This window comes from Coturnix japonica, chromosome 5, assembly GCF_001577835.2.
Source record: "Coturnix japonica isolate 7356 chromosome 5, Coturnix japonica 2.1, whole genome shotgun sequence".
In the NCBI taxonomy this organism is placed as follows: domain Eukaryota; kingdom Metazoa; phylum Chordata; class Aves; order Galliformes; family Phasianidae; genus Coturnix; species Coturnix japonica.
Window position 1 is genome coordinate 51,608,922 of NC_029520.1, and position 27,746 is coordinate 51,636,667.

The window sequence follows — 27,746 nt, forward strand, 5'->3', positions numbered from 1 at the left end:
GCTCCTTCATGTCTTACTCGTTCCACCTTTTCGTTCTGTTTACTTTCTGTTAATCACCTTTTTTTATGTGGCTAGAATCAAACAGCTATAATGACCGCTTGTTTCAGGAGATCTGAAAGGGAAACTGCATGTCATCAACAGCAGCCCTGGTGATAATAACTGTAAAAGCAATCATGAGAGAAACCATCTCAGTAATAATGATAAGAGTAAAAATTATTGTGTCACCAAGGGCTCCCTAGTGCTGCCACAGCTCTGGATTAAGGCGTAGTGGCTGGAGGCTGGTCCAGCCTGTGCATATAGGAGCCAGTCCTCCCGGCTACAAGCTGTGTGCTGTAGGAGTGCCATGGTTAGGAGATGACCCTCCCTGCAGTGCTTTTATACTCAGAAGGGAAAGACAGAGTTTGTTATGGGATATTTAAGATCCACTCCATTCCTTGCCACCTCAAGGCAAGAAGACAAGGGCAGAAATGATTTGCTGCACCACAGACCTTGAGAAAACCAGATTAGTTGACTATTAGTGATCACTACGTATATTGCCTGCCTCATCACTGAAGGTCTCAAATGAAGTCGGTTGGGCTGAGCACAGAACGCTGTTAAGAAGAGAATGTGCCTTTACACTGGGGCATCTGAAACTGGAACAAATGTGGGCTGCTCAGGTCACCTCATAAGCAGGTGAGAACAAACACCACAATTCAACAAATGGAAGTAAGTAAACGTCTTTATCAGACACACAGCCATGAAGATCAGCTCCTTGTTCCCCACAAGCATCATCAAACTAGACTTCTGGTTTTCCAGTAATAAACACTAAGTGTTGCCAAATTTACTGATTTCCACTTCTGTTTCCCCCCCATTCCTGACACTGACCTTGAGGAGTACGTTGTGGTTTTGCAATAGAACAGCTCTAACACTAAGGAACAGAGTTTTGATATCTCTCATATTGGAAAGGGGATATTCAACGGAGGGGATCTCAGTGATAAGCTGTGCCATTTCTCCCTTGCCATAAGGGGGTGTGCACCCATTACTGCAATAATGAATTGACCTGATGCTTCGCAGAGATCTTTGCCTGGTGAGAAGTTATTGATTCGCAGCATTTCTCACACGGCAGTTCACTTTCAGTGTCAGAAGAGGCCATAGAGACCTGCACGCAGATCAGCTGAGAAGGAGCAGCTTTTGCTCTCATTTTTTCTTTCTTGTTTTACAGTCTCAACAAATGAGATCAGTATCAGATCTGTATTATAGAAATATAACCTCCTACCTCGTATGCTCGTTTTTGTGTCAAGAAATTTAGAGCTCAGAGTTGGGAAAACAATCATGGCTCTACACTTCCTTTTTAATCACAGATGGGACTTCCATGCCATTTTTATTTCTGTATTTACATTGAAACCATGAATTCAAGGAGCTGCAGAGCCAAACAACGCAGCACCCAAAATGGAACAACTGTTAAGACTTTTTTTTCTGCTGCTTATTTAAGGGAGAAATAAAACCGCAAGAAAATAAACTAAGGATCTACTCACACTGTACGATGAGCTGCACCAGAGCTTCTCTGGGTTTCACGTTGAACCCGTTGTACTGGCTGGTCTGGCACCTGTAGGTGCCTGTCATCTCCCTGGACACGTTCACTATCCTCAGGATGCCATCGTAGCTCTCCATCTGCATCGTGCCGTCTGGCATCGCGACCTCCTTGTCGGCGCGGGACCACAGGATGATGGGCTTGGGCTTCCCCGTCACCTGGCACTGCAGCTCGATCGTGTCTCCTTCCCGTGTCACCAGGGGGGACTTTTCTTGAGGAACAGTCAGATTGGGTGGGACTTCAAAGGAGAAGAAGAGTTTGACAGTTAGCGGTACAGAAACATTAACTGGCTTTCTTGCTTATGCAGTTCCAATTATACATCAAGAAATAACGTATATACACATAGAGCAATACATAGTGATTGCATGTATCAGGAGTCTGTGAGACACTACTATATTTACACGGCAAAGAGTTCAGCTGCTTGAGGTGGTTAAAAGAAGATTTAACAGCCCCAGCCAAGGAACTTGCTCATCACCCCACAGACACCCAATGTGCCAAATTGCCATACTGGTGTCTATCAGCACATTGGGACCAACTGTTGCAGCTGGCTCTTTATCACCATGAATCACAGCTTTCCTTTGTATGGCTATTTGCAGTTAAAGCCATTTCTTTTTCTATCAGACTAGCTGCTGATTTTATCCATCTCCAAAAGGCCACACCGAGGAAGGACAGGGCCAGTCAGAAAGCAGCTCAGAACTGACAGCCTGGAAGCAAAACATGGTTGGTGTGTTCATAGCACAGGAGACCCATTCAAGCTCACTTTTTCAGGTACATTTGCCTTAATATGGAAAGAATAGGCAAAGAATTGCAGCCAACAGAATGAAGGTAACCCTGTGGGCAGGAATGCTTGGCACAGCTGTGCTTATCCCTCCTGCTTTGTGTAGCCTTGCAAGTATATGACTATCTAATTGCAGAATCACACAACTGAAGGGGGTGGAAGGGACCTCAAGAGATAATTGAGCCCAACCCCCAATTGCCACCATCTGAATTACAATCAGACTAACCCGAGCTGGGAGGCACCCTTAAGGATCATTGAGTCCAACTCCTAGCAATGCTTATCTCAGCAGAGACGCTGCAGGGTCCTTGGTCAGAAAATCATGTGTCATCACTTGCAAAGCCAGCAGAGTTCATGATGTGCCATGCAGCCCACCGAGCAACCATGGCCATCCTCCTGGTGGAGGCAGCCCTTCTGCTGTTGTGGCTGCATTTGATAATTACAAACCACTGCAAGCCCTGCAGGCCTGATGAAAACAGTTTTGCCACGTCCAATTATCGTCACTATCTCATCATACCTATATCAGTTTTATATCCAATTTCCTACTTCTTTCTTAGCACAAGGCAAATAAAAGCACCATCTCTGGAGTCACTCATCATCTCCAGGCCACACACCTCGCCTTCGGCTCTGAAGTTGTTAGGATGGAGCAGCCTGGGCTGCAATGTGGTGCATGAAGATATGAAAAGCCTGATTTAAACACCCAGTTTCCCCTTGTGCCTTATTAAATGTAGGCTGCACTTGCAGGTCTTCAACTCTGAAATAAAGAGTTACAGAGCGCCTTGTTTAACACCAGTCAGTTACAGACCTGCCCTGCACAACATCATCTGAATGCCAGCACTGATAAAATGCACCTCCAATAATTTCATCCTATTTTACCAGAACCTCTATCAGCTGGAGTAGGCATATGAGTTCAGAGGAAACCTGCCATGTTTTGTACCCTTCATTTTAGCTCTTTGGGAAGAATAGGAACACAACAAACCACCTCTCTGCTGCACTATGATTTTGGCGTTGGGTTTTATCCCTGCAGGCAGCTCTGCAATGCACAGCTCTCTGCTCACTGTTCCCTCTGTGGAATGAGGGAGAGAATCAGAACAAAGGTGGATCTTGTGAGTCAAGAAAAGCCAGTTTAGTAGGACAGAAAAATGGAGGAATGATGAGTGAAGAATCATCCAAGGTGTCTAGGATAAGGATAGAGCTGCCTGGAGTGTGGTTGCAGCTTTGCTTTGTGGCTGTGTCTGACTGTACCCATGGGTGAGTTCTGTGGGTGCCCTCTTCCCCACAGGGCTGTATCTCCAAGTCACTACATGGTACACTGATGTGCTTATCGAATCTTCAGTCACAAAGGGGGGTTGGTGTATTTTCCATTACAAGATCCACCTATATATTTTCACAAACGTGCAGCTATTTAATTACCTCTCATATCTTTATTCTCCTGTCAAATTTGGCTTGAATTATCTGCAGTACAAAAGCTGCAAGGGTGCACACCCAAGCAAGGTGTGGGAGCAGAGGTGCAGGAGAAAGGATGTGTGAGCAAGGGCCTGGGTGCAGGTTGAGGTGTTCCCAGGTGAGCACGGTTGAGCAGAGTGCCCCGAGCTGTGCCATGTGCCGCCAGCTGTGCCAGGTGTTGCCAGCTGTGCCACGTGCCACCAGCTGTGCCAGGTGTTGCCAGCTGTGCCATGTGCCACCAGCTCTGCAGCTGCAACCAGCTGTGCCAGGAGCTGCCAGCTGTGTTGGGTGCCACCAGCTGTGCCAGCCTTCGCCTCCCGGCAGGTGCTGCTGTGGTACAAGCAGAGTCTGGAAGGGACTCAGCCCTCTGCTGAGGCATCTGCACGTCTCTTGCAGCACCAGCTAGAATCTGCTGCAAATAAAGGTCAATTCTGTTCCTGCTTGCGAAGAATAATAAATTGGCTATACGCTATACCTGAAACAACAAGCATCACCTTATTTATGCTACAATTGGCTTGAAAAATAAGGGACTACTTCTAGTGCTTAAACCTCTTTCCCAAAGCAGAGTGTTATCACTCAAGAAACAAAAGTGTTAGTTACGCTGAAGTAGCACCTAGTTTAAAAACACATACTGTTATCCTTTGGAACTGGCAGAGGCTCACACATCTGAGAGCTACTGCTGATTTATCACCACTCCTGGCTTTTAAATAAAACTGTCTCGGTCAAGTTTTGCGTCCAAAAGCCACCGACTCACCAAAGGTCAGATGGCAGAAGGTATCACTGTGTTTTTTTTCTACAGGAGAAGGCACACAGGACCAAAACAGATTGTTCAAAAGCAAAGCCGAGATGCATATGCTTTATTACATTTATGCACCGAGTCTTCTGTGTAAAAATAAACTTCTAATAGTCTGGTCTAGATCTTGGAAATCCTGATGAGTCAGACGACAAAATCACAGAGGAACAGAATGGCCCAGGTTGGAAGGGACCTCAAGGATCATGAAGCTCCAACCCCAACCACAGGCAGGGCCACCAACCTCCACATTGAGTACCAGCCCAGGGCCCCATCCAAGCTGGCCTTGAACACCTCCAGGGACAGGAGTGCCCTTACTGTACCTACTTTAAACCTTCAGATAGCTTAATTAACTGCCCTGTGACTGCACAAAGAAGGGAGGGCAGATGCAAAAACCTCCTCACACAGACATTATTTGACTTGGCGCAGGACAAGCAACACGAGAAGGTCTTAGAAGTGTTGGCCCAAGGGGCAGACTTGGGGAAGGACAGATCCTCACTGTGTGTTTCAATGGGGATTACAGAGGGCACAGAGAATGGATGTGTAGCTGAATGTCAGTTTGGGGCTTGGTGCCTCCAAAGGACAGTCTGAAGCCATGACTGCCAGCCTAAACAGTCACAGGGAGGTGGTGGCACGGAGGGTGACCAGGATGATTGAAATGAACTAACGGTAATAGCTAGTAATTTCAAGATAAAGGAAAGCAAAGCATGTTTGAGCTGCATATCAAGAAATACTGTGGAAAAGTACTGGAGATGGCTCAGAAATAGACTGAGAAGAGATTATCGCATTGTTTTGAGCAATTTGAATTTCCAGTCATTTGAGTTTTAACCAGCCTGGACAGCCACGACTGAAGAACGTACACTGTATTGGCTAGGAGGCAGAAGTGAGATTATTTGACTATCTTCCTTCTCTAATATTTATAAATCTGAAGGTCTGAATCTCTTAATACTCATAATCCTCAGCAAGACACATCCACTTCAGTCCCTGTTCATGATTCGTCCACTATGTGACTGAGGTGGAGGTTGCAAGATGGGTAAGAAGGGCAAAGTGAGCTTTAGAATTGGAAGCCAAACTTGAGTACAAGATGCATTAGACATCATTTAGCCTATGCAGGGCAGTAAGGGACAGTTATTAAGGCCCTCAAGACATCTCTGTGGACGGAGAATAAAACTGTTCAGTCTGCCCTTAAAGTGCATTTCTTTAAGAAATGTGAAAACCAGGAAGCATTGCTGAAAGTCTCTGGGAGGAGGTAGGCAGGACAAGCAGCCCAGATCAGGGAATTCCTTTCCCATGGCCCTTCATCACCAGGAAAGAGGATCTATTGAGTTCCTCCTCTGCAAGGCAAACTGAGTGAGGAAATCACGCCTTGATTTGAGTGAAATCACTTTCTCTGACCATGTGCTGTCCCCACTTCCTTGAGCACCAGCCCAGTGTGAAGATGTGAGCAGCAACCACTGATCTTATGAAAATGCCTGTGCAGAAGATCTACTGAGACAGCAAATTCCAGAATCAACACTCAGCTCAACACATTTCCACTACCTTAAAACACCACCTTAGTCTGCAGTCAGACTCTGAAGAGGCACACTTTAAACCCAGGACATACACAGCCAGCAGCAAATTAGCTCCTGGCAATCTCACAGGAGCCATGCTGAGGAGCTCCACGCACCAAACACAAAGCAAGTTGCCAAGCTGGGCACCAAAGCCCTCCAGAGAAGAGCAAAGAGGTTTGGCCCTGCATGCTGCTGAGGAAGGAGCGTGTGCTCGGGCTGCTTGGCCACAGGAGATGAGCACAGCCCAGAGGATGCAGATGAAGGCACAGGGATGCAAACAGAGGCAGGCAGGCTGCAGGAGCACACAGCCCGCTCTGCTGCAAGATGTGTGATGGGAAGGGACGGCGGTTCCCAGTGATAAAATTAACAAGAAAAATCTCTGCACATTAAGTGCTCTAAAGTAGAGCTATAAGAGAAAAGCTTTTTAACAAAATATGGCATTTATCTGTCCCTTCTGCTCACCTATTCCCTTCAAAGATAAACTCTGAAGATAATGGCCCACAGAAAAATCATCAATTTGCTGCAGTAATGAAAAGTCTGCCTATTTTCTTGTAGTTCCCCTGGAGTGTCTCAGGGCTGCCCACAAATGATCACTCTGGACAGTGCTTAAGGTTTACAAACATTTTTAATAGATCACTAATTATCTCAGAAAGCATTTTTTCATGATGCTAAGAAGCTGAGCTGTGATTTTAATAAACATTTAGAACTAAAAGGAAGTTCTCTTTTATGTATCATCAAAGGAAGAGAAAGGTGACCAGAGGACACATACTTCACAAACAGATCGAGGCCACATGTTCTAACACATCAGTCCGGACATTTAATTAATTCACTATTTAATAGCTGATTAGTGAACAGTGAAGCCCTCCTATCACACTGCAGGGTAGATACGTGGCCTCACATAAGCTTTCAGGTTGGAAACGTCCTCCAAGATCCCCAAGCCCAACCACCCTCACCATGCCCACTGCCCACGTCCCTCAGTGCCACATCTCCATGACTCTGGGGCACCTTCAGGGATGGTGACCCCTCTACTCCTAGGCAGCTGTGCCACTGCTTGATCACTCTTTCACAGGAGAAATGTTTCCTAACAGAAAATGTTTCCAGCATCTAGAGGCCACGATCTCTCACCATATAAAGTAGTTCTTCAGGAATTACTTTGCCTGTCTCTGGAAACACTTGTGGAAAACAAAATCAATTTACTGGCATTGCTACCTGGGTGCTGCACACTCAACACAGCTTCAGGTTCACCCAGAGATGCAGAATTGAGATGACATGTTTACCATGTGGACTATCTACTTATATCCACTCTGGGTAGGGCTGAAACAGTAGAAAGAGCTCTCTTAGTTAAAGAAAGGTCACCGCTACCTGCTGCCCGGAGCATCAGCCTCTTCACCCAGCCCTTCTGACAGCAATTCAGGGCAGTGCATCCAGAGAGAGCATTTAAAATAACCCCCATGAAAGCACCACTCATTTCAGTGCACAATGCAGCCTCCAGGGGGAAGATGAGAAGAGAAAAAGCCAGAAGTGACAGATGTTACATCTCCTGCAGTACTGATACTGATTTTAGGCGGATAGGGACAGAGTAAGAGCCCACACTGAGCACAGCAGAACATACGTGACCTAAAGCCTTACTTTTCCTTCTTTGAATACGATATTTAGGCAGAGAAAATGATCACAAAGGAAGACAAACACGCTCCTCGGATCCGCCTCTTTTTGGGTTACCTTGAGCCCATTTTGCTGTTGGTTTGGTGTGGGTTTTTCTTTTGCTGTATTAACTTCTCTTGCCCTTATATCCCTCGCAACACACGCACACACAGAAAAGCCATCTTGTCATTCAGCATTTGCCCGGGGTTGGTTTTATAGCTGGCAGGGCTTTTAGAGGACAAAGACGCAAGCTTTGAGTCTCTATTTCCACTATTCAGTGACCTACTTACAGAGCTGTAGTGGGGAGGCTGCAAGGGGATTACTTCGGGTCCATTTAGACAAGGTACTCAGACGCCTTTCCTGCTGAAAGTACAAAACATCAAGGGAGAAAACATCCCTGCTGGAGTGTGACACCGAGCTGCTGCATCAGGAACAGGGAGCAATCCCAGAGCCTATAAAGCAGCACCCAGCACAGCATTTAGTGCCTCCAACGCCAGCTCTGGCATTTGGAAAAACACGTTTGCGCTCAGGCCTTATGTTCACAATTACCACAGCGCTAATGATTCTTGATGAATCAGTAATGACCTTCAAATGTGCGCTGAAACTATTTCAGCTTCCACTTAATCAGGTAATGAAGTCACACAAATAGGTGGAATTTCTTTTAGAGATGCTAAACTAGGCCAATTCCAAGAGCTAGGCTTTTCTTCCCACTCTGATTTTCCTGAGTATTGCAGGGCAGTGTCTGTAAGGGCTGATATAATCCATCACCTCCTGTGGGGACTCTGATGGGGTTACAGGTACAGCCATCTACTGGGTGCTTCCAATCCAGCCTGTCAATGGCTCCAACGAATCCCCTGCAAGTACAGATAACACAGAGGCACTTTCTGCCAGGTGGAAATGCATGATTGCACAGACATCACTGTCTGCTTCACCCTAGCACCCTAGCAGGCAACAAAGTCTGCATAACATTGCTATCCATCATAGAATCACAGAATGGCTTTGGGTTGGAAGGGACCTCAAGGATCATCAAACTCCAAGCCCCATCATGGAAACTTGGCACTAACTCTATAACAATCCTCTCTTTACAACTCAGTTCTTTATGTGTTAGTGAGATGTGCATTAATAGGGTCCCTGCACTACTCCATGACAGCCACTGTGAAGTTAATTACAAGTGCACAAAAAAATATCATTTCAGTATTTCTCAAGCAGTAACAATAAATACTTTTCAACGATAGTTGTACAATTCCATAAAAAGAAGCAAGATGTTCAAAACAAGAACAAGACTAAATAGGATGTGCGTTTTTTTCCTCCTGTCTTGCAAGGTTTATATATATGTGTTATGTTTCGGGATGGAGATACTACGTCAGCACTGACAGCCTGTTCACTTACATGAATGCAAAATTTCGCTTTGCATCATCAATTCCTTGCATCTCATTTTTACAACACGAGTTATAGTTCATCCTACCTCTCCAACCTCGACTTCAGTTGTCTACAAAGAAGCTACAAAATCTACTGTCAAGATTTTGCTGAACCCAAGGCAAACAGCTTCCCCTTCCTTCCTTTGCCCACCGACCCAGGTTTCCATCCCAGCAGGCAGCCAGGCTGGGCCAGGCACAATTTGCTCCCTGACCATCAGAGGGACTGAGGTGGGGCTGGGCAGCCTTGACTTCCCCGCATCTCCTTCTTGCCTTATAGAAGAAAGGCTCAAGATTGCACGTTTCCAGTCTTCACCAGACATTGTTAGGTCACTGCAGACTTTCAGAGATGATAAAGTGGCCCTGAAGGGTCACTGGTCCGCTCCCTTAGAAACCTCTTATCCAGACCCATGGACCTACCTGAGTTCATTTTGTTTATTATCTCTATTGTGGGTCAAAACGTCTCCAAATTCATCTCTCAACTCAGCCATCTCACTGATAAAGCCATGTGTGCAACACACTTGTAACCTACAAAACAGCTTGGGAGGAACCAAGGAAATGAGGTATCCTGAGCTGTTTGCTCCGGACCAAACCAGGACGGTTTGCCAACCCATACCTGAATTGGTCCCAAGGAAGCCCTGCATGCTCCAGTTCCAGCTCTTGGATGAAATGCAACACCAGCACGCAAAACCATTATCCTGCTGGCACCACTGTCTTACTGAGGATGGATGGCAGGTTCCAAGATTACAATCTAAGCAATAATTTATTATGACAGTTTTAAGAGAGATTGTTTAGATATGATATGTACTTGTGAAACAAAAACTGTACTAGAAGAGTTGAATAATAGAAATATGGACATATTTGATGCAACAGAGTGCAATTAATCTCTTCGAAAAAGCAGAAAGCAATTTCTTGAATGTGTTTGGTAAAAAGGGGTCAGAAGATTTCTGTTAAACATTTTCTTTCCACGCTACAAAAATGGTTTTCAATTTGTTCTTTGTTGTCTCCCATCTAAACAGCGTGCACTGCGTGCCTTACCCCAGTGAATGACACACACAGTCTGAGGGAAGCACTGCAGTGCTTCACATAAAAGATAAGATGGAGAGCAGTTGTAATTCTGACACCCTTTGTCTCCGTGTTTTAACATTAAACAGTGTTCTGAAAACAGAAGTGTCTGCTGGCTTGTTTCTCTTTGCTGTTTTATTTCAGAAGTCAACGGCCAACCCTTATTTTTGGCTTTAATTGATTTCTCAGGAGGAAAAAGTCCTGCATTCAGAATGCTCTCTGGTTTATGATATTAACATGAGCTACCTGTTATTAAACTCAACTACTGGGGGAAAAAGTCGGAGAAATGTGCTGGTTATAAGCAAGCTATTAGCAAAGAGATAAAGAAAAGCTGAGAATTAATGTTGTGTTACATGGTCCTACTCAACAGCCACAACAAGGCATCTATTATCAGTCTAAGTAATAGCCAAGGTTTTAGCTCATCCAAAAGAGAGATATTTCAGTCACTGATCTGGAAACATGCATAATAGGTATCTTAAACTTTTTCCCTGTTGGGAATCGCATGATTCACCAAGTGGTGTATAATCTTTGAGAAATAAGAGAGCTCCTTCCGCTGCTCTTGGCACTCGCTGTTTGATCAGAGCAGCTGGATGGGTTCAGTCTGGTTAACATAACAGCCGCCTACTTCTCTGTGTAATCTCCTACCAGCTATTTTTTTCATGACTCTGAGTAGCCTTGAAGTCCAAAATAAAGGCCAAAATCCTTTTTCAGAAGCAATGGCTTTCCTGACAGTAAAAGCAGGCGTATCCAAATAAATCAGAACTAAGTGTGCTCTTGGAAGAGAGCATCACGTGCCACCTAATTTTTTAATCAAAGCAACTTAGCCCATGGTTTATGTCTTGCTTGGGCATCCCCATGTTGAGAAGCACTCTGCGTATTCACTTGTATCCCAAGGGTTTAAGGAAAGCTCTAACCTGGCTACACAGATGCAAAACCTGAAACCATAGAAAGCCCCCTTACCTGTACTGCTGGAGATATTGACATCAATGCTGATATCCGATATACCACCTCCTTTCAGAGACGCGACACAAGTGTATGTCCCAAAGTCTGTGAATTTCAAGTCAATGATGTCCAGGTTGGTGGTGCCAGGCGACACGTCGGGGTCGGTCTGTGTGATGACCATCCTTTCAGAGCTTCGCAAGGGCCGCCCATTTTTAAACCAGCTGAAGGTGAGCTCCTCCGAAGGGACAGCTTCCACCTGGCAGGAGATTTTCACCTCTCGCCCAATCTGGATGTTGTCGTCTTTGTGGTATGGGTCAGGGGTGATCCAGAAACGTCCTTTTTTTAAGGCTGAAATATGAAAACAAAACAAAACACAACCGTTTAGTTTAACAAAGCACCAATTTTGCATATTGAGACTTAATGAAAACATTAATTCATGCTTCAATTTCTCTCTCATACTGTGGTTGGGAAGTTGCTGCAACTTCCCACGCAGACACTTGGCATATCTTTGCAGGATGAGATCTTATTCAAATACCATCAGAGAGCACCCATTGATAAAACATTTCTTACTTCCAAAATGAAAAACAGGGATTCGTAGTGTCTAAATTATGCTAAGCTGCTGAAAACAGAAAAGTAACCAAAATAATTAACTATTTTTTGTTATCCCTTTCTGGAGGTCCTTCCAATCCCTTCCTCACTCCTGTGCTATCAAAACACTGAGAGAAAACAGAGATATCAATCTGACATCACTAATAGAACCAGTAGTGTCACCTCTAATTTACCTGGAAACAAACATGGCCATGCAAAACAATTTTGTTCCTTGTGGTTCAATGGGAAGAGATGAGACATGCCCAGGGCTACAGCCTGCCCTGGTTTATGGCTGTGCTCTTCCCTGTGGCACTGTGGCAGCCTGGAGGGTTGTCCCGTCCCTGTACAGCCCAGAGGCAAGATGCCTGCTGCCACCTCCTGAAGGCAGCAGGGCTGAAAGGACATCATTATTAGTCCCCAGCTAACAGTCAGCAGTAATAGGCAAATAGTTGCTCTTCTGAGATATAACCCCGTGAGAGAGCCCATCACAAGTACCATGGTTGCATTTCCACAGCAAGGATCCCAGGGATCTCTATTTACATCCAAGATGATTCAGGCTAGCAGTAGACAATTAATTCTCCAGCCCCCAGTAAGGCAGACATAAGGCAGTCTGAGTGTTTCAGATGGGAAATATAGAGCAGATAAGTTTCTGGGGGCCATCCCATAGGCAAGCTTGGCACTCAGGAGGGCTCCCTGCCAGCCTGGGGAGCGACATTCCTCACCATCTTCCTGGAAAGACAAGCATCTGTAACTCACATTTTCTCATCACTCTACTATACGAGAGCAAAATAACATTGCAAGTCACTTATCTGAATTTTCTTGTCACTCTTTTAATGAGCACGAAGCAATCCAGAACTGCAACCATTTACGGCAGCAAATTGGTTGCTATAAAACAGTCTTGGTTCAATCGTTATTTTTGGACAAGTGCTTCAGAATCAGCCATTAAGTTCTTCAAATACAAATATATTTTCATGTACCGAATACAAAATGCTACTTATATAATCTCAAGATCCCTATCCCCCTATATATGTCTGCCTAAGTATATAGGCATGTATATGCATTTATATATACTATCTCCATCTAGAAAGCCTTGCAAGGAGAACACCAGTTAGAAAATACCAGTTAGAAGCAAATAGTGAGGTTGAAGACAAGCACTGGAAGACGGTCATTTCTATCTGACATTTCTCTTCGTTGTGCTGACCTCTTGGTTGATTGAAATGTTTTGCAGGTTGCCCTGGGTTGCCTCCTGCTCTCTCTGCCCTCCCACTCCATGAAGAGCACCCAGGTAAGAAGCATCTGAGTGAGAACAGGATGTATTAGCAGCACTCTCCTTCCTGGCCTCCTGTATTTATACACATACAGCCCGTGAAGCGTGATGCTGTTACAAATGGCAAAGGCTGTGAGCTGGAAATACTTGTGTCTGCATCCCATACTCTGAGTAATGCACGGCTTGCACTTGCTGTACACAGAAAGCATAACAGCATCCAATACAAAGATATAAATGAGGCACCAAGGATGGGCAGAGCCCAACGGGTTGGATTGTTACATCTCCGCAACAGGTGAAAATGCCCATTCAGACTCAGTTCTGTTAGCTCAATTGCTCCTTGAACAGAACAACTCTTTGGAGCTTGCAAATACTCTACTGAATTTGCACTTACATGACTCTGAAGATAATGAATTAATTTAATTAATTAGTTGTTTGTTGGTGTTTTGTTTTTTCTTTATTATCCAGCGCAGGAAAGAAGCATAAAATCTGTCGACCTGTGGGCATCCCCTTACACACAGCATGAGAAACCCTTCCTGCTGAGGACACCAGTCCTCCTAAACAGCAAATGAAGACTTGGTGTTCACTGTGCTGCTCAGCTGTGGCATGCAGGGTGTGTGCCCAAGCTCTGTCACTGAGATGTAACTATTAGAGAATCCAAGAGGTTGACATGTTTTTAAGAGCTGGTGGGGTTTGAGAACGGCCCTCATTCTATCGTTCCCTATTAAAACCTGCAGCCAGTTCTATAGGAAGCAGAATTAACACAGGCTTTGATTGCAGAGAATGAACCATCCATTGTAGGACAGTTAGGAACTATCAGAGTAAATGACTTTGAAACGCAAAGTGAACTTTTTAGTTTGAAAACAGAAGAACAAAGAATGCTTGCATCTACAAAAAAAAAAAATCAGCAAATATATTATGCACATAATTTGCAGACGGGGAAAAAGAAACAACAAACTCATAATAGGCATGATGAGCAGCACATTTCAACCAGAAATATTTGCTAATAACTTCAATCAACTGCTTTTATTTCGGATTTTTTTTTCTTGTTAGCTTTGAGTGCTCATGCACTAATTACAGCGGTTTCTCCTTGCTATAAAGGAATAACAAGGTCTAATAGAAAAGTCATATTAACGCTTGCCCATCCTTCATTAACACAAACTCTAAATACCAAAGAGTGCACACCTAATCTGTATATTTTTCTGTACTTCTAAATACGAGGAGTTCAGAGGGTGGTGACGCACTGGAACATGTTGCCCAAGGAGGCTGTGGATGCCCCATCCCTGCAGGCATTCAAGGCCAGGCTGGATGTGGCTCTGGGCAGCCTGGGCTGCTGGTTGGTGACCCTGCACACAGCAGGGGGTTGGAGCTGGATGAGCACTGTGGGCCTTTGCAACCCAGGCCATGCTGTGATTCAATGGGAGGAGCATGGGGCAGACATGTTTCTCCTACCCTCTCCATCTCCAGAGCTCTTTTTTAGGAAGGGAAAATTGAACTCAGATATCCTAATCCAGACTGATGAGACTCCAAATCACTTCACATACTGGAAGCTTCCCAACTTGAAGGGTTAGAAATCCTGAATAGAGGAACTACTCTCAGTCACAGAGAAGAGGGCTGGGTGAGTCAGAGTGTAGGGCACTCTTGGCTGGCAAAGACGGGAGGGGCTGGGATGGCCCAGCTCAGACTCTCAAATGAAAAGTTGTAGCAATCAAGGGTTTCATCAAGTTAGATCCAGAGCAAACAGCGTTGCCTTTGGAAATAGTAGGTGGGGTCAGCAGACCTCTCCAGAGTCACCACCTCCAGCAGTGTGCAGGGTCTCCAACCAGCCCAGAGCCACATCCAGCCTGGCCTTGAATGCCTGTAGGGATGGGGCATCCACAGCCTCCTTGGGCAACATGTTCCAGTGTGTCACCACCCACTGTACAGTGCTGAACAGTGATGAGAGGTGATGCTGCACCCATGCTAATAGGTGCGTCCCAGCAGAGATTTCAGAACATAATCAGCTCACGGGGCTGGAAAACATTAGCCAATGTGCAAATAAGTCTGTAACTGTACTTTGAGACTGAGAACATAGCCAGGAAATTGCCAGTCTTTCTCAAAGAGGCCCCAAAGAACTCTGATGTGATCAAATAAAAAAAAGATGAAACAATTTCCATCCTCAAACTCTTCACAAAACTCTTCAATGTCTGCTCTCCCTCATTAATTACATTTCAAAGTAATAAAACGCATTTCAGTATCTAGACGAAGGCCGATTTGCATTCATCAGGTTAAGTCCTACCCTCCCACCCTCACTCGGATCAACCCAAGATGCTCCTTTAATCCATCAAAACGTTCCTATCTCAGAAATGCACATTTCATGATATATGAACAGCATCAAACACCGTAATTGAATTCATTAGCTGCTGCACTATTTGCAGGCTTTGACATAATAGTTATTGGCCACTGACTGCTTCCTAAGCTGGCATGGGGCGTTGGGGAGCGCTCAGCTTTGTGTTTGCTGATGTCTGTGGCTGTGTGCAGCCTGCGGCAGGAGCAACACTGAGCAGCAGAACTGTGAAAATTACTGATTTTAACCTTGACTGAGCAGTTGGGTTCCACATGAGCTTCAATCTCGATGCGCCAACCAGAAGCGGCTTTGACTAATTTTCATTGTTCCCCTTCGTGTTTTCTTTAGGCTGGCAAGCAATTTTGTTTTGAATTCTTCCCAGTGAACAAGAAGGGTATGTCGTGTGATAAGGCACCGAGCAGACGTGAGAATCTGTGTGTGTCCTAAAGCACTACAGGGACATTTTGGTGTCTTACTGAGCTCAGTGCTCAGAATGCCACTTGTTTCAGAGCACCCAGAACCTGCATTTTATCTCCAGATCCGGCTCACTTCCAAGGTGCTCTGCAATTGATGGAGGTTCTACATTTCACCTGCATCCCTGGGTCAGGCAATGCTGTCATCCTTTCCTAATGCCCAGATGTTGCCGACTCTTCTATGTTTCCCACTCACATGCACAGAAAAATGTGCTACCTGGAAAGATTCCTGACTTTATTTTTAAGGCTCACGATCTGATCCAAAGTCCACCATTGGGAATGGTGTTCACTTCCAAAACACCTGTGTGTACTGGGTTAAGTCATTCGCCTTGACTTCTGCTTCCCAGCAAAGGTTAAGAACACACAAAGAGCACCATGAGAACAGCTTGTTTGGAAAGTGAGCTGCCAACCCAGCTTCATCCTCCCCAAACTCCAGTCTCTTAATCCAGACACTGGCTGTTTGCTTTAAAAGGCTGAGCTGTATCTCTCCAAGCTACTGCTGCGATCTTTGTACCAAAGGATGATTACCGGGATGATTCATTGGTCCTTGAAAAAAAGACGTGAGGCAGACAGCGGGTAAAGAAAGCCAACCCTTATCGCCAGCTCTTGCTTCAATCACACTGGGCTCCTCGTCTCCTTAGAGCCCTATAGATGGGAAAAGCAATCCAGCTTTCACATGGCCGCAATTCAAAAGATTCACAACCTTATGACAAAGATTTTAGATAGTCCCTAAAAGACTTCTGAAGCGCACTGGTAAACTTAAACCTTTTTCCAAATCTGTCAAGACATTCTGAGAAGCCAACTTCCCTCATTGCATGCTGCTGCTTATATTTGTAGTCCCTGCTGGTTCCCGGGTTTTGTAGAGGAAAAAAGACTCAACTCCCTTCCACTCAAATCGAAACTCAGTTTGATTTTGATTGCGGCTGTGGCAGTGTCAGACGCAGCTCACCTGCACCAACTCTGTGGCAATGGCTTCCCCAGACTGAATTTCAGACATTGATACAGAAGTTGGTTAAACACAACGGTTCAGCTTTCAAAACTAATGCATTTCATATATATGGTGTAAGCACCTGTATCCGGATTAATGGATTTAACAGTAAACACAGTCTTCATTAATTTGCAAGCATTCCACTGCCAGGAAATAAGGAAAAAGAACTCGACTCACTGATGTTAAAGGCTAAGATAGCAGAATATGCTAGGGAAAAAAAAAAAGCATATTCCATATAACCAAGTTTGCAGATATCAGCTCTTCATAATGAAAGTTTATCTGGTTTGCTGCATCGCTACAGTCTGCACATCAGTTCTGGATGTGGAGGAGCCTACTCTGAAGTGTCTCATGAATAATCACTTCCACTTCTTTCTGATGAATGACCATCATCCATCATACTCAGCGCTGTGCTGGGATGGAGCTCCGTACAACAAATTTCAATAACAAATAGGAGATGACGTCTGCAAACTGAATCATCTTGAAGACCACACTATCCTGCTGTGAACATCACAGCCTCACCTACACCTGGAGCAAAGCACCGTAACCCCAAGTGAAAACAAACCTATGACTTTACCTGAGCATGTGCTTCAGGCCATGCAACAAGGATGGCTTTGAGCAAGCAGCTGGGCCAGGGGCTGGAAAATTTGGTCTGCTGAAATGGACCTCACAGTGTTGGTGTTTCTGCTTTTGGAGCAGAGTATGAGTTTTGGGCAACTGGAACCTTTATTCGCAGACTTTGGTTACTGAAACTTGTAAGCTCGTTGGACAAAATGTTGATGTCCAGCTGGTGCTTTAAGAAGTCAATTTTCCAAAAAGCAAAGAGAATAAGATTAATGGATTTGGGGCACTAATAGAAGCAGACAAATGTGTAAGTCCAAATTTTGAGTTATGTAAAGAAGAATTACATAATGTGGTTAGAAAACCACTATTTTGAAAACAAAAAATGGGAGTTGTTAGCTTCTTTGGTCAGTGTTAAAAAGAAAAGACCCCGGGGTCATAGGATGGCTGCGGCTGGGGGCACAGCTGGGTCCATCTGAACACCCACAGATGGGGCCCAGCCCCACATCCAGGCAGCTTTTGGGGTTCTCCAAGCAAGGAAACCCCATAATTTACAATTTTAAAAGCTTGAGCGGTAACAAATGGGCAAGGTGGCAGTGATGAACAATTCATGGCTCTATACATGTGGTTAAATACTCAGATATGTGCTGGTAACCAAACACAGTGGGTTAAGAAAAGAAAAGCTGCAGTTCACAGGCCCAAATGCAGTTCCTTGTTGTGCACTGAGCACTTCATGAACAGGGCTTGTTTAGCTTGCAGGAGATCTCACTGTGGGCTTCCAGTATGTGAAGGGAGCATATAAACAGGATTGGGAATGACAGTTTTTGAGTGGGCAATGATATGACAAGGGGGAATGGTTTGAAACTGAGACAGCGGAGGTTGAGGTTGGATCTTAGGAGGAAGATTTTCCCCCAGAGGCTGGTGAAGCACTGGAACAGGTTGCCCAAGGAGGCTGTGGATGCCCCATCCCTGCAGGCATTCAAGGCCAGGCTGGATGTGGCTCTGGGCAGCCTGGGCTGCTGGTTGGTGACCCTGCATACAGCAGGGGGTTGGAACTGGATGAGCACTGTGGGCCTTTGTATCCCAGGTCTTTTATGATTTGATGAGCTCAAGGAGCAGCTTTGAGTGCAGTACCTGAGCTCTTCCCTCTGGATACGCCACAGTTTCTGCCATTCCTGTTTCCTCTTTCCACAACACACAGTTACCTTAATCGCAGTCTTTTGTGTAAGTTCTTTGTTTTAAAATCAAAGCATGATTTCCAGGCAACAGCCACCTCTTCCCCCCACCCTTTGCTTCTTGACTCTGAACTGTCTCTCACACCATCCTTCAGGAGAACTGCAGAACTCTGCTCTCTCTAGAGGTTTTAATAAGCTATGACAGGTGTGGCCTGGCCTTGTAAAAGCTGCAAGACCCCTCCTCACTTAAATGATTTTCAGGAAGAACCATCACCCTCCCTGGTCATTCTTGAGCCAAACACTAACAACTATCCCTCCTAATCCAGAGAAAGTAGAAGTCTATGAACACGTGCTTTATCTTTTGCCATTTCACAGGACCTTGACATTTCAAGATTCAGCACCTTGCATCCAGCCATGGGCTTCACCTTTTTCTATTACAGATGTACTGAACTGGGTAGAAAGAAAGTGGATGGGCCAGATCCCTCAGCATCTACTCTGGAGCAGCAGCCTGCAGCATTTTTAGCAACAACATGCTCAAAGCCTTGCCAGCTTGCCTCCACAGCAGTTGTATCTGTTTTGTACTCCATTATTCATATTCATTCTTGGCTGATGGGGGACCATCAGGTCTGCCAAGGTCAGCATCATGCTGCTGGCTTATTTTTCCTCTAGCAGGGAAAGCTGTCTTACTCACATGGTTCATCTGCACAGCTCTGCTACTGCCTGGTTCATTGCTGAGACACGGAAACTTTCTTATTCTGAACAGGGATCTGAGCATTTCACTCAGAATGTTAAAAAATCAGCCTAATATCAAATCAAATCAGACATTAGCACTGCACAGCATTGACCTCTCTTCTCAAAATTCACATTTCTCATACAGGGTTTTTTGAAAGATCTGCAAGACCTTCTGGACAAAATTACGCTGCCTGAATATTCCCCATACTCACCCTCCAATACTATGGAAAACTGAAGAGGATTCTACTAAGAAAGAAAAAACAACCCACATATCCTGATCATTTTACCAACAGAGGCTCATTTTGCCTCTGTCAACATGGTCTGGGCTTAGAGAGTTTTTAAAACGTTCACTTTCAGTAGTTATCAGAACAATTAAGTTGTCAAGCATCTTCTCCAGAGCATCTCCAAACTTTTTAATATCAAGTAATTATTTGGCACTTACAAAACCAGATGCATTCACATTTCCAATTTAAATGCAAATACTGTGGAGAGATTTCAGGTTTTGTCTCTGTTTTTATAAATGCTTTTAGTTTTTAAAAGAAAAGGACTGATTATTTTGGAGATGCCATGTAATATATGTCTGTTTTTACCTGTGGTCCTATTAATTAGCTCTGTTTCTTCTACTGCCTTTCCTTCCTGAAGGCAGAGAAGATGCACACCTCTTTGTAACGAAGATTTCCATTTACCAGCTGGGATCACAGAATCACCAAGGTTGGAAAAGACTTACAAGACCATCCAGTCCAACCATCCACCTACCACCAATGTGTCCCACTAAATCACATCCCTCAGTACCACATCTAAATGGTTCTTGCACATCCCCAGGGACGGTGGTCCTACCACTCTCCAGGCAGCCCTTACTAGAGCCTAACTGCTCTTTCAGAGAAGGAATTTTTCCTGACATCTAAGCTGAACATCCCCTGTTACATCTTGAGGCCATTAAGTCCTGATGTTCATCAGTGTGTGATCCTTTCAATGAGGAAGCCAAGATCAAAGTATGCGAAACACAGCATGGATTCTCTTTCAACTGCTTTTAGAAGGAAATATTCAAGAAAAGTGAGTCTCATCAGAGGAGAAAAGCCATACAGGTGCACAGGTGAGGAGGCAGCTCCGGAGGTCTCTTACCCAGCTCCAGATCAAAGCATGGCCAGAGGTGAGCTCACAACTTGGAGACTTCCAAGCACCGCTAACAAACTGGCACTCAGCCTACTTTGAAACCCCAAGCAGAAGCAAGGGAGATAAAGCCAAACTGCTCCCATGATGAGAAAGCCATCAGCACTGCATCTAGTTGAGCAGCAGCCCCATCCACAAGCCCAACCACTGACTGCCCAGCTCACAGCACATGGGAATGTTGCAGGACTCCTCTCAAGCCAGACAAGAACCAGGATATAAATTAAACAGCTCAGACAGGCTGACACAATCCCCAGTGGGCTGCGCACTTGCCAAACAAATTATAAACCCTCTGAACATTACAGCTGGGTGTTTTCCAAGGCCAATGCCTTTAGAAAGTTTAGTTCTTGTGCCAAAGCTGTCAAAAAAAGGGGGGAAAAAAGGAAAAAAAAAAAAGGAAAAAGCCCTGCTGAGCCTCCCTGAATGCCAAAAAGCAAAACATTGTAAATATTCACTATTTTCTTTGCCCCACACCACACATGGAGCTCAGCACACAGGACCTGCTTTTCCTGTGCATCCTATAGCAATTTTGATACTCAGAGTAGCCACACAGCAATGGTCAGATGGAGAGAGACCCAACGAGTATCACCTCAAGGCCATCATAGTTGTGTGGAGCCTGTCAGGCATGTGGCAGAACCAACTTATTTAAAAAAGAGATTTTTGCACACAAAAGCTCTGGGAAGTCCTAATGAAATGGGAGAAGAATCAATAAACCATCTCAATTTTTATATGGAACCATTTTATGAACTCGTCCACAGCACAGCCCAGCCTGGGAGAGCACACATGCCTGAGAGTACTATGGTAGATAATAAAAATAAATGGACTTATTAAACTCTGAAGCGCGACTTTTTCACACATTCATTCTCAGAGCTGTAAACTTTAAGATAGCACACCGGGAGCTTATGATTGTAGCAATGTTCCTTTTTTGTGCCATGAGATCAGCTTTTCTAGGCAGAATCTTGTCTCAATCCAAGCCCCAGTGAAATGCCTGCATTGCTGGATCCCGTCGGCAAGATGGGGAGAAAACGTGGAGGAGCACCAGCCTAAGGGCTATTCCTTAACCTTTCCCAGCACAGGGGGCTCTCCCCAACCCTTCTGAAAACAGCTCTGCAAGGTCCATTTAAGCCTCAAGCAGGAGGATGTGGTTTAAATGTGTCCATCAAGACACAAGAGAAACTAAGCAAGCTGGTGACTGCTGGCTGGTAATACTACCCTACCCTATCCTATCAACACCAGCTAAGTATCAAGTAGATCAGATGGACACAGCACTTTTCTACTGCTCAGCACCCAACAGCCGCCATGGGCACTGACCCCCCATGCGCTCCCAGAAGCCAAATCTCACCTTCTGCACATACATGTGAGCCGCAGCTCTTTTCTGGCACTGGGCACCAGCCCTACTCACATTTCCATTACTAACAACATTGGAGGGTCTCTCAGGAGCGACAGCAAAGGTGCTGATGTACAAACACAGAGAAGTCATTTTAGACATTACATCATGCAGTCACTCTAAGGCAACAAGGGAAGTTCCAGAGAAGCTATGGGACACATAGAGCTGCAGTAGGCAAGCAGAAGGGAAGCTAGGAGTGCAAGAATGTACATCAGAAATACCAGATTTCAATGCTTTCTTTTTTTCCCCCCCACTTTCCTATTAGCAATCACTATTATATAGTTCATGTACAGTTTTTAAAGGCATAATTGGATAGGTACTTCCAGCAATCTCAGCCTTAAATTGCATTTCTCCAGAGTGGTTTTTGTTCAGCAAAAGCTTTTGTGCTAATGTAGAGCACAGGTCATCTAAAATTATTATTTTATATTTAAACTGACAGGGAATCCCACCCCTTAGAAAAATTAACTCTAGACATTATGTTTCCACTTCAAAGAAAGGGAAAGTCACAGTTTCAGAGTCACCTGGCACTAACATAATGCTGCAGTTGCACTGAATGAGACAACGGAATCTGTTCAAAGAAGGCAATGGGAGAACTTGCTGAAGAGGCAAAATAATTGAGCTCATATATGTCGACATCCTTCCAAATAATATCAGTGCTACGTGTTTGAAGACCTGTAAAACACTGCTCTACCTATTTCCCAGTGTGATGCACTGATGTTTTTCTAAGATGTGACCCAGCAGTTCTGTTCTCTTACTGGATGGAAGAGTCACCCTACACCCCTCATTAGCAAATCCCTTTGTCCTTCAGTGACATCGTGCTGTCTACAAAGAAATGACGTTTTCATTTTGTTCTTCACAGTGTCTTCGGAATATTTTTATTTCCATGTTCTCATAATTTGAGTACCAGTCTGTGTCACGATGAAGATGTCTTAATTTCCTAGGAGGCACAGGCATACGAACTGGGATTGTTCGGTCTGGAGAAGAGGAGGCTCAGGGGAGACCTTATTGCTCTCTATAACTACCTGAAGGGAGGTTGTTGTGAGCTGGGGGTCAGCCTCTTCTTTTGTGTAACTGGTGACAGGACCAGAGGAAATGGCTTCAAGTTGTGCCAGGGGAGATTCAGGCTGAATGTTAAAAAATACTACTGCTCTGAAACAGTGGTCAGGCACTGGAATGGGCTGCCCAGAGAGGTGGTGGAGTCACCAACCCTGTAAATGTTCAAGGAATGTTTGGATGTTGCATTGAGGGATATGGTCTAGTGAGAACTACTGGTGATGGGTGGATAGTTGGACTGGATGATCTTGTAGGTTTTTTCCAACCTTGGCGATTCTGTGATTCTGTGACTACCTTGATTCCTTCCTCTTTTGACACCCAAATTGCCACCCAGTTGTCACCAAAGACAGGATGGTATTGTGACGACAATGTTCCTATGCAGTATCTTGAAGTTTACACGGTCAGTATTACCTACTCTAATACCTGTTGGTACTATCTCCAAAGATGGAAGAATCTTTAAGGAGTGAAATACCTCCAAGAGCAAAGTCTAAGCAACTCTCAGACCAAAAGAGCTTCCCAGGACATAGGAGAAGCTGGATGTCCAACATCCCATGCCTGAGCAAGGGGAGGAACTGAGCATGGGGCGGTATCACAGGCAAGGCCTCTAACTGCTGAGCTCCTGACAATAATGTGAAGCCTTTCTGCAGCACAATGCATATGTAGGACATCAAGAAGTATCCACGTCACTATGTGTGTTGGTCCAAGGGTGGTGAGACACAAATGCATGGTTTTTGTTTATTTGGATTTAAACATGTATAAGAAGACAAACCATAATTTGAATTGCAACCAACAAAGGTACATAGTGACAAATTCACGATGAAAGTGATCCAACACAAGAATTTAGGGTTGGAAAGTGCTCTGAAAGAAGTACATCAGACTTCCCCCTCCCTGGCCTGCCGATGAATGACTTCCCCTACACCACAGCAATACCATTACAGGGGAAAAGTCAGAAGATAAGAGCATCACCCAAGCAGGAGGAGTGACTTCAGGCTGGAAGGTCATCGGGAGCTCTGTTTGTCCAGAGGGGGTGGCATGTGATTTGCTACCTGAGTTTTTTTCACTTTTTTTTTTTTAAAGAGAAGGAGAAAAACTTCAAGTCTTAATCAAATGAGAGGAATCAAGATTCCCTTAAAGCTGCTTCTGCTTTCAAATGGTTTTGTCTTGAAATACAATACGGGAAGCTACTCTGCTCATCAGCCTGAGAGCAGGAAGTGGAGATGCTGCTGATGAGAACACCCAACAACACTCAAATGCTGTCAGCCTTGCAATCATTTAAAGAACTCACTAATCTAAAGAAAATACTCAAAAAGAAAGTTTCATAATTAGAATTGGTGAGCAGCCAGCTCTGCTGAAATGAGATAGCATTCCCTCTATCTCTGTTTTAACCCAGACACCTTGACAGATGACAATTTCTTTGGTGCAATGAAGCATTTTGCAATAATTTTGGGTAGAGTTTAACTGATAATGACATTCTTCACAACGGCTGCATTTCACTGCATTTCCCACTAAATGGTGACTCTACCAGTTGAGTGGCATATAGCCTTGTTACAGAAGGATCTGTGCCAGCTGGAAAAGCGCCGCTCCCTAAGTCCTTTACTTATCTCCTGCTTAAGGCATAGAGGGCAAAAGACAGAAAAAACAACACCTGAAGATGGTTATGATTAAATGGGTTCTTTGTTGCAATGGCAGCTTTGGTCCATCCAGTTTGCTACACCCTGGACATTCAGGTACTTATTCTTTCTTTTTTGAAAGATTTTCTCTGATTTTAGGTTGTTTTTGTTGTTGTTGTTTTTTCTAATTAAATGTGTGGCAGTCATGTGGCATCATTCACAATGGATTCAAAGGAACGTGTGATGGGCATTTACGAATTTGGACAGTCAGCTACAAAGACAGGAACATGCTCAAAGCTTCCTGAAGATAGGGTACCATCAATGGGATGAAGCACACACAAAAAAGAAACGTTCAGTTAAAAGCATGTTGAAATTTAGTGAATTTTAACAGGAACAAATTTAATCCAAGCCCTGATGGCACTTTTTACATCTTTACATTTCAATCTATGTAAGATCAGGGGATTACTGTCTATTCCTGGGTTTGGTAGTCCAACCTGAGAGAACCTGCAAACTCCAGTTACCAAATGCTTCTCCTGCAAGGCTTAGTTGCCATTTAAAGTTAATACTCCTTTCTCCTCAGCTGTGGTGTGAAAATTCTGATCAACAACAACAACAAGAAGAGATAAAAGAGAGAGAAGCAATGAGCTATGTGCAAAGTGCTAAGGAACACATGCAAAACAAAATCCAGATTCGGATACGAATTCCTCTCATATTTCACAGCTTTTGTCAATATTCCTTTTAGTACATAAAAATATAAGACCAGAATAAAAAATAGGTTCTTTTTTTCTTTAAAGACAGTCCTTCCCTTAATCAGAAATAATAGTGAAGGGGAAAAATCATAGCAGCAGAGTACTGGGATGCTGCACTGCAGGATTGGATGGGGTGGTTGTTCCTTGTGCTGCTTCCTTCCCAGAATTAACAGCCACTCAGCAGAGAAAAAGAAAAAAAACAAAACCTTCCTCAAATGTTTTAATGATATTTTGTTCAACATCTTGCAGCTCCTAGGCATCTCATAGGCATGGGCTTCTATAAATAAAAATGTGAGGGCATATCATTATTATGCTATGACTCATGAAATTTGTATCTGCAGGGAGTTTGGGACTTGGTTTTTCCTCTGGGCTCCCCGGTGCTGTCTGCTGGGTCAATTAAAATGCTCAGATTTCTTTTCACACAAAGCCTTTTCCTCTCCCTTTGCTTATTCTGAGCGAGTGCTTCACTCCCATCTTCCTTTCACAACCTCATCACCGTTGTAAATCACAGCAAATTAGTGTCGATGCTGTGTTCTTGAAACAACACTGCTTTTGCCTCTTGACAACAAACCCCCTAAGCCAAATGTCAAAAAATTCAAATGGAAATACCACTTTACAAATAAATCTGTGGACTTCTCCTGATAAACTCCTGCAGACCTCGGCTGATGTGACGCTCTCTCCCCGACCCCCTGAACAGAAATAGCTTCCAATTCATCATCCTGCTGAAGAGTGTAATATGTTGGGCAACACGAAGAGAACAGGGGTTATGGCTCTCATAAAATACTCACACCACTGGCTCCTTATACAGCAGTTCCTCCTAAGTACGATTAATCACATGGCATTATTTAAAGTTCCCATAACGTGTTTCAGTAGCATTCGTGGATTAGATTATAGAAAATTAGTTTCAGATGAACTGTTTGCTTCAGGTAGATTAATCCACTCAGATGATGCCTACCAGCCAAGTGAACTCTTCCTTCAGACAAACTGGCCACATCCCTGGGGTTATCCAGAAAGCAGTAAACAAGTGGGGAGAGTTTCTTTCCACCTGGTAGTAATTGCTCTGCAAGTACTCCTCTCTTCTTTTTATCTAAGACAGACATTTATCCTCCTATTTTGCATAATTAAAGCACAGATACTAATCTGAAGCTCCTACCCAGGGAGCAGTCATCTGATGGCAGCAGACTCACAGCGTGCACAGCAGCCTTCATTTCAGTATCACACTCAGCTGATGAAGAGGAAGAAAAGGGTAAAGTAGGAAATGACACCTCCTGGAGTTCAGGGCCACTTGGTGGGATACTCTGCTGTGGCTCCAGCCTGAAAGGCACTGCCGAAAGGAGGTGTGCAGAGAATGGCCAAGTCTTCCCAACACACGTAATGTCAATGGTGGCCTTTGGCAAGTGTTCATCTCTATTTTGAGTGGGAGAGCTGCTGCATATCTTTGCGGTGCAAAGGGGCACTACTATGGGCACTGGACCCACCACAAGAGCCACTGGCTATCTGAAGCCAACACTGATTCATCTCACTTATGATTAGAAATGATCAGAAATGAGTTTAGAAAGGCAGGACACCCCTTTGTGCACATAGCTGTCCAGCCAGATTAGGGTTCATTTTATCCTCCAAAGTAAAAGTTGCTGGTTTCCCAGTTCAGCTTACCTCTTACGATGATGTTGGTGGATTTTTTTGCAGGATTTCCAACGTTGTTATTGGCGACGCAGCTGTAGGTGCCAGCATCCTCTGATGCAATGGCAGGTATGGTCAGTGTTCCGCCATTGAGGACTGTCTTCTCAGGCAGGCCACCGGCAGACCTTACCCACGTCAGGCTGGGGGCTGGCTCCCCTCCTGTTGTCACACAGACCAGGGTGACTGCTTCTCCAGGATTCACCACTATCGGGTCATCCACCAGGAGCTTAATAGAAGGGGATGCTGCAAGACACAAAGGGAAGAGGAAGGTGTAGTGAAGCAAAGACTGCTGGTACTCAGTCCTGCCAAGCACACACAGACCCACTGAACTCTTAGCAAACCCTATGGGAAGGCTGGCTCCCCATATTCCTGCTCCCGTGCCTCTGCTCTTCACCCTACCAAGCACCCTGTTTCATAGGTATCTCTTTTCCCTGACTGTCAAACTGCAGGTGGGGCTTTTTGTTAAGTACAACCCTGTGACTGTGCTTGGAAAGGAATGCGTGTTGTATGGGAAACATGCCAGCACGCTGGATGTTCAGCCATGGAAGAAAAGCATTAGGAAGAATTCCCTTTGGCACAGAAAGCATGTTGCTCTCTTCAAGTCAGACCCTCCCTGTTGAAAACCTGCCCTCTTAATCCTCCCACCTCCCTGATGAACACCCCAGGACTTGCCTGAAGACAGAGAGGCATCTCTATTTTCAGTTATCTCCTAATTCAAGAGAAGCCACCTCTGGCAGGACAGCATCTTAGAATCATTTAATGGCCTGGGTTGAAAACAACGCCCATCCAGTTTCAAACTCCT

General features: G+C 44.6%; 1 protein-coding gene across 2 annotated transcripts in view; it reads right to left on the reverse strand.

Moving 5' to 3' along the window:
- MDGA2 (MAM domain containing glycosylphosphatidylinositol anchor 2) overlaps window positions 1–27,746 on the reverse strand; it is a 270,122-nt gene that overhangs the window by 85,830 nt on the left and 156,546 nt on the right. For both annotated transcript variants that reach the window (XR_004307273.1, XM_032444620.1), the window contains exons 6-8: window positions 26,918–27,187; window positions 11,213–11,542; window positions 1,515–1,808 (exon numbers count right to left, since the gene is read on the reverse strand). Coding sequence is in view for 1 of the 2 variants with exons in the window: in XM_032444620.1 (XP_032300511.1) it covers window positions 1,515–1,808; window positions 11,213–11,542; window positions 26,918–27,187 (894 nt within the window). In the remaining variant the exon portion in view is untranslated. The remainder of the gene's footprint in view (window positions 1–1,514; window positions 1,809–11,212; window positions 11,543–26,917; window positions 27,188–27,746) is intronic.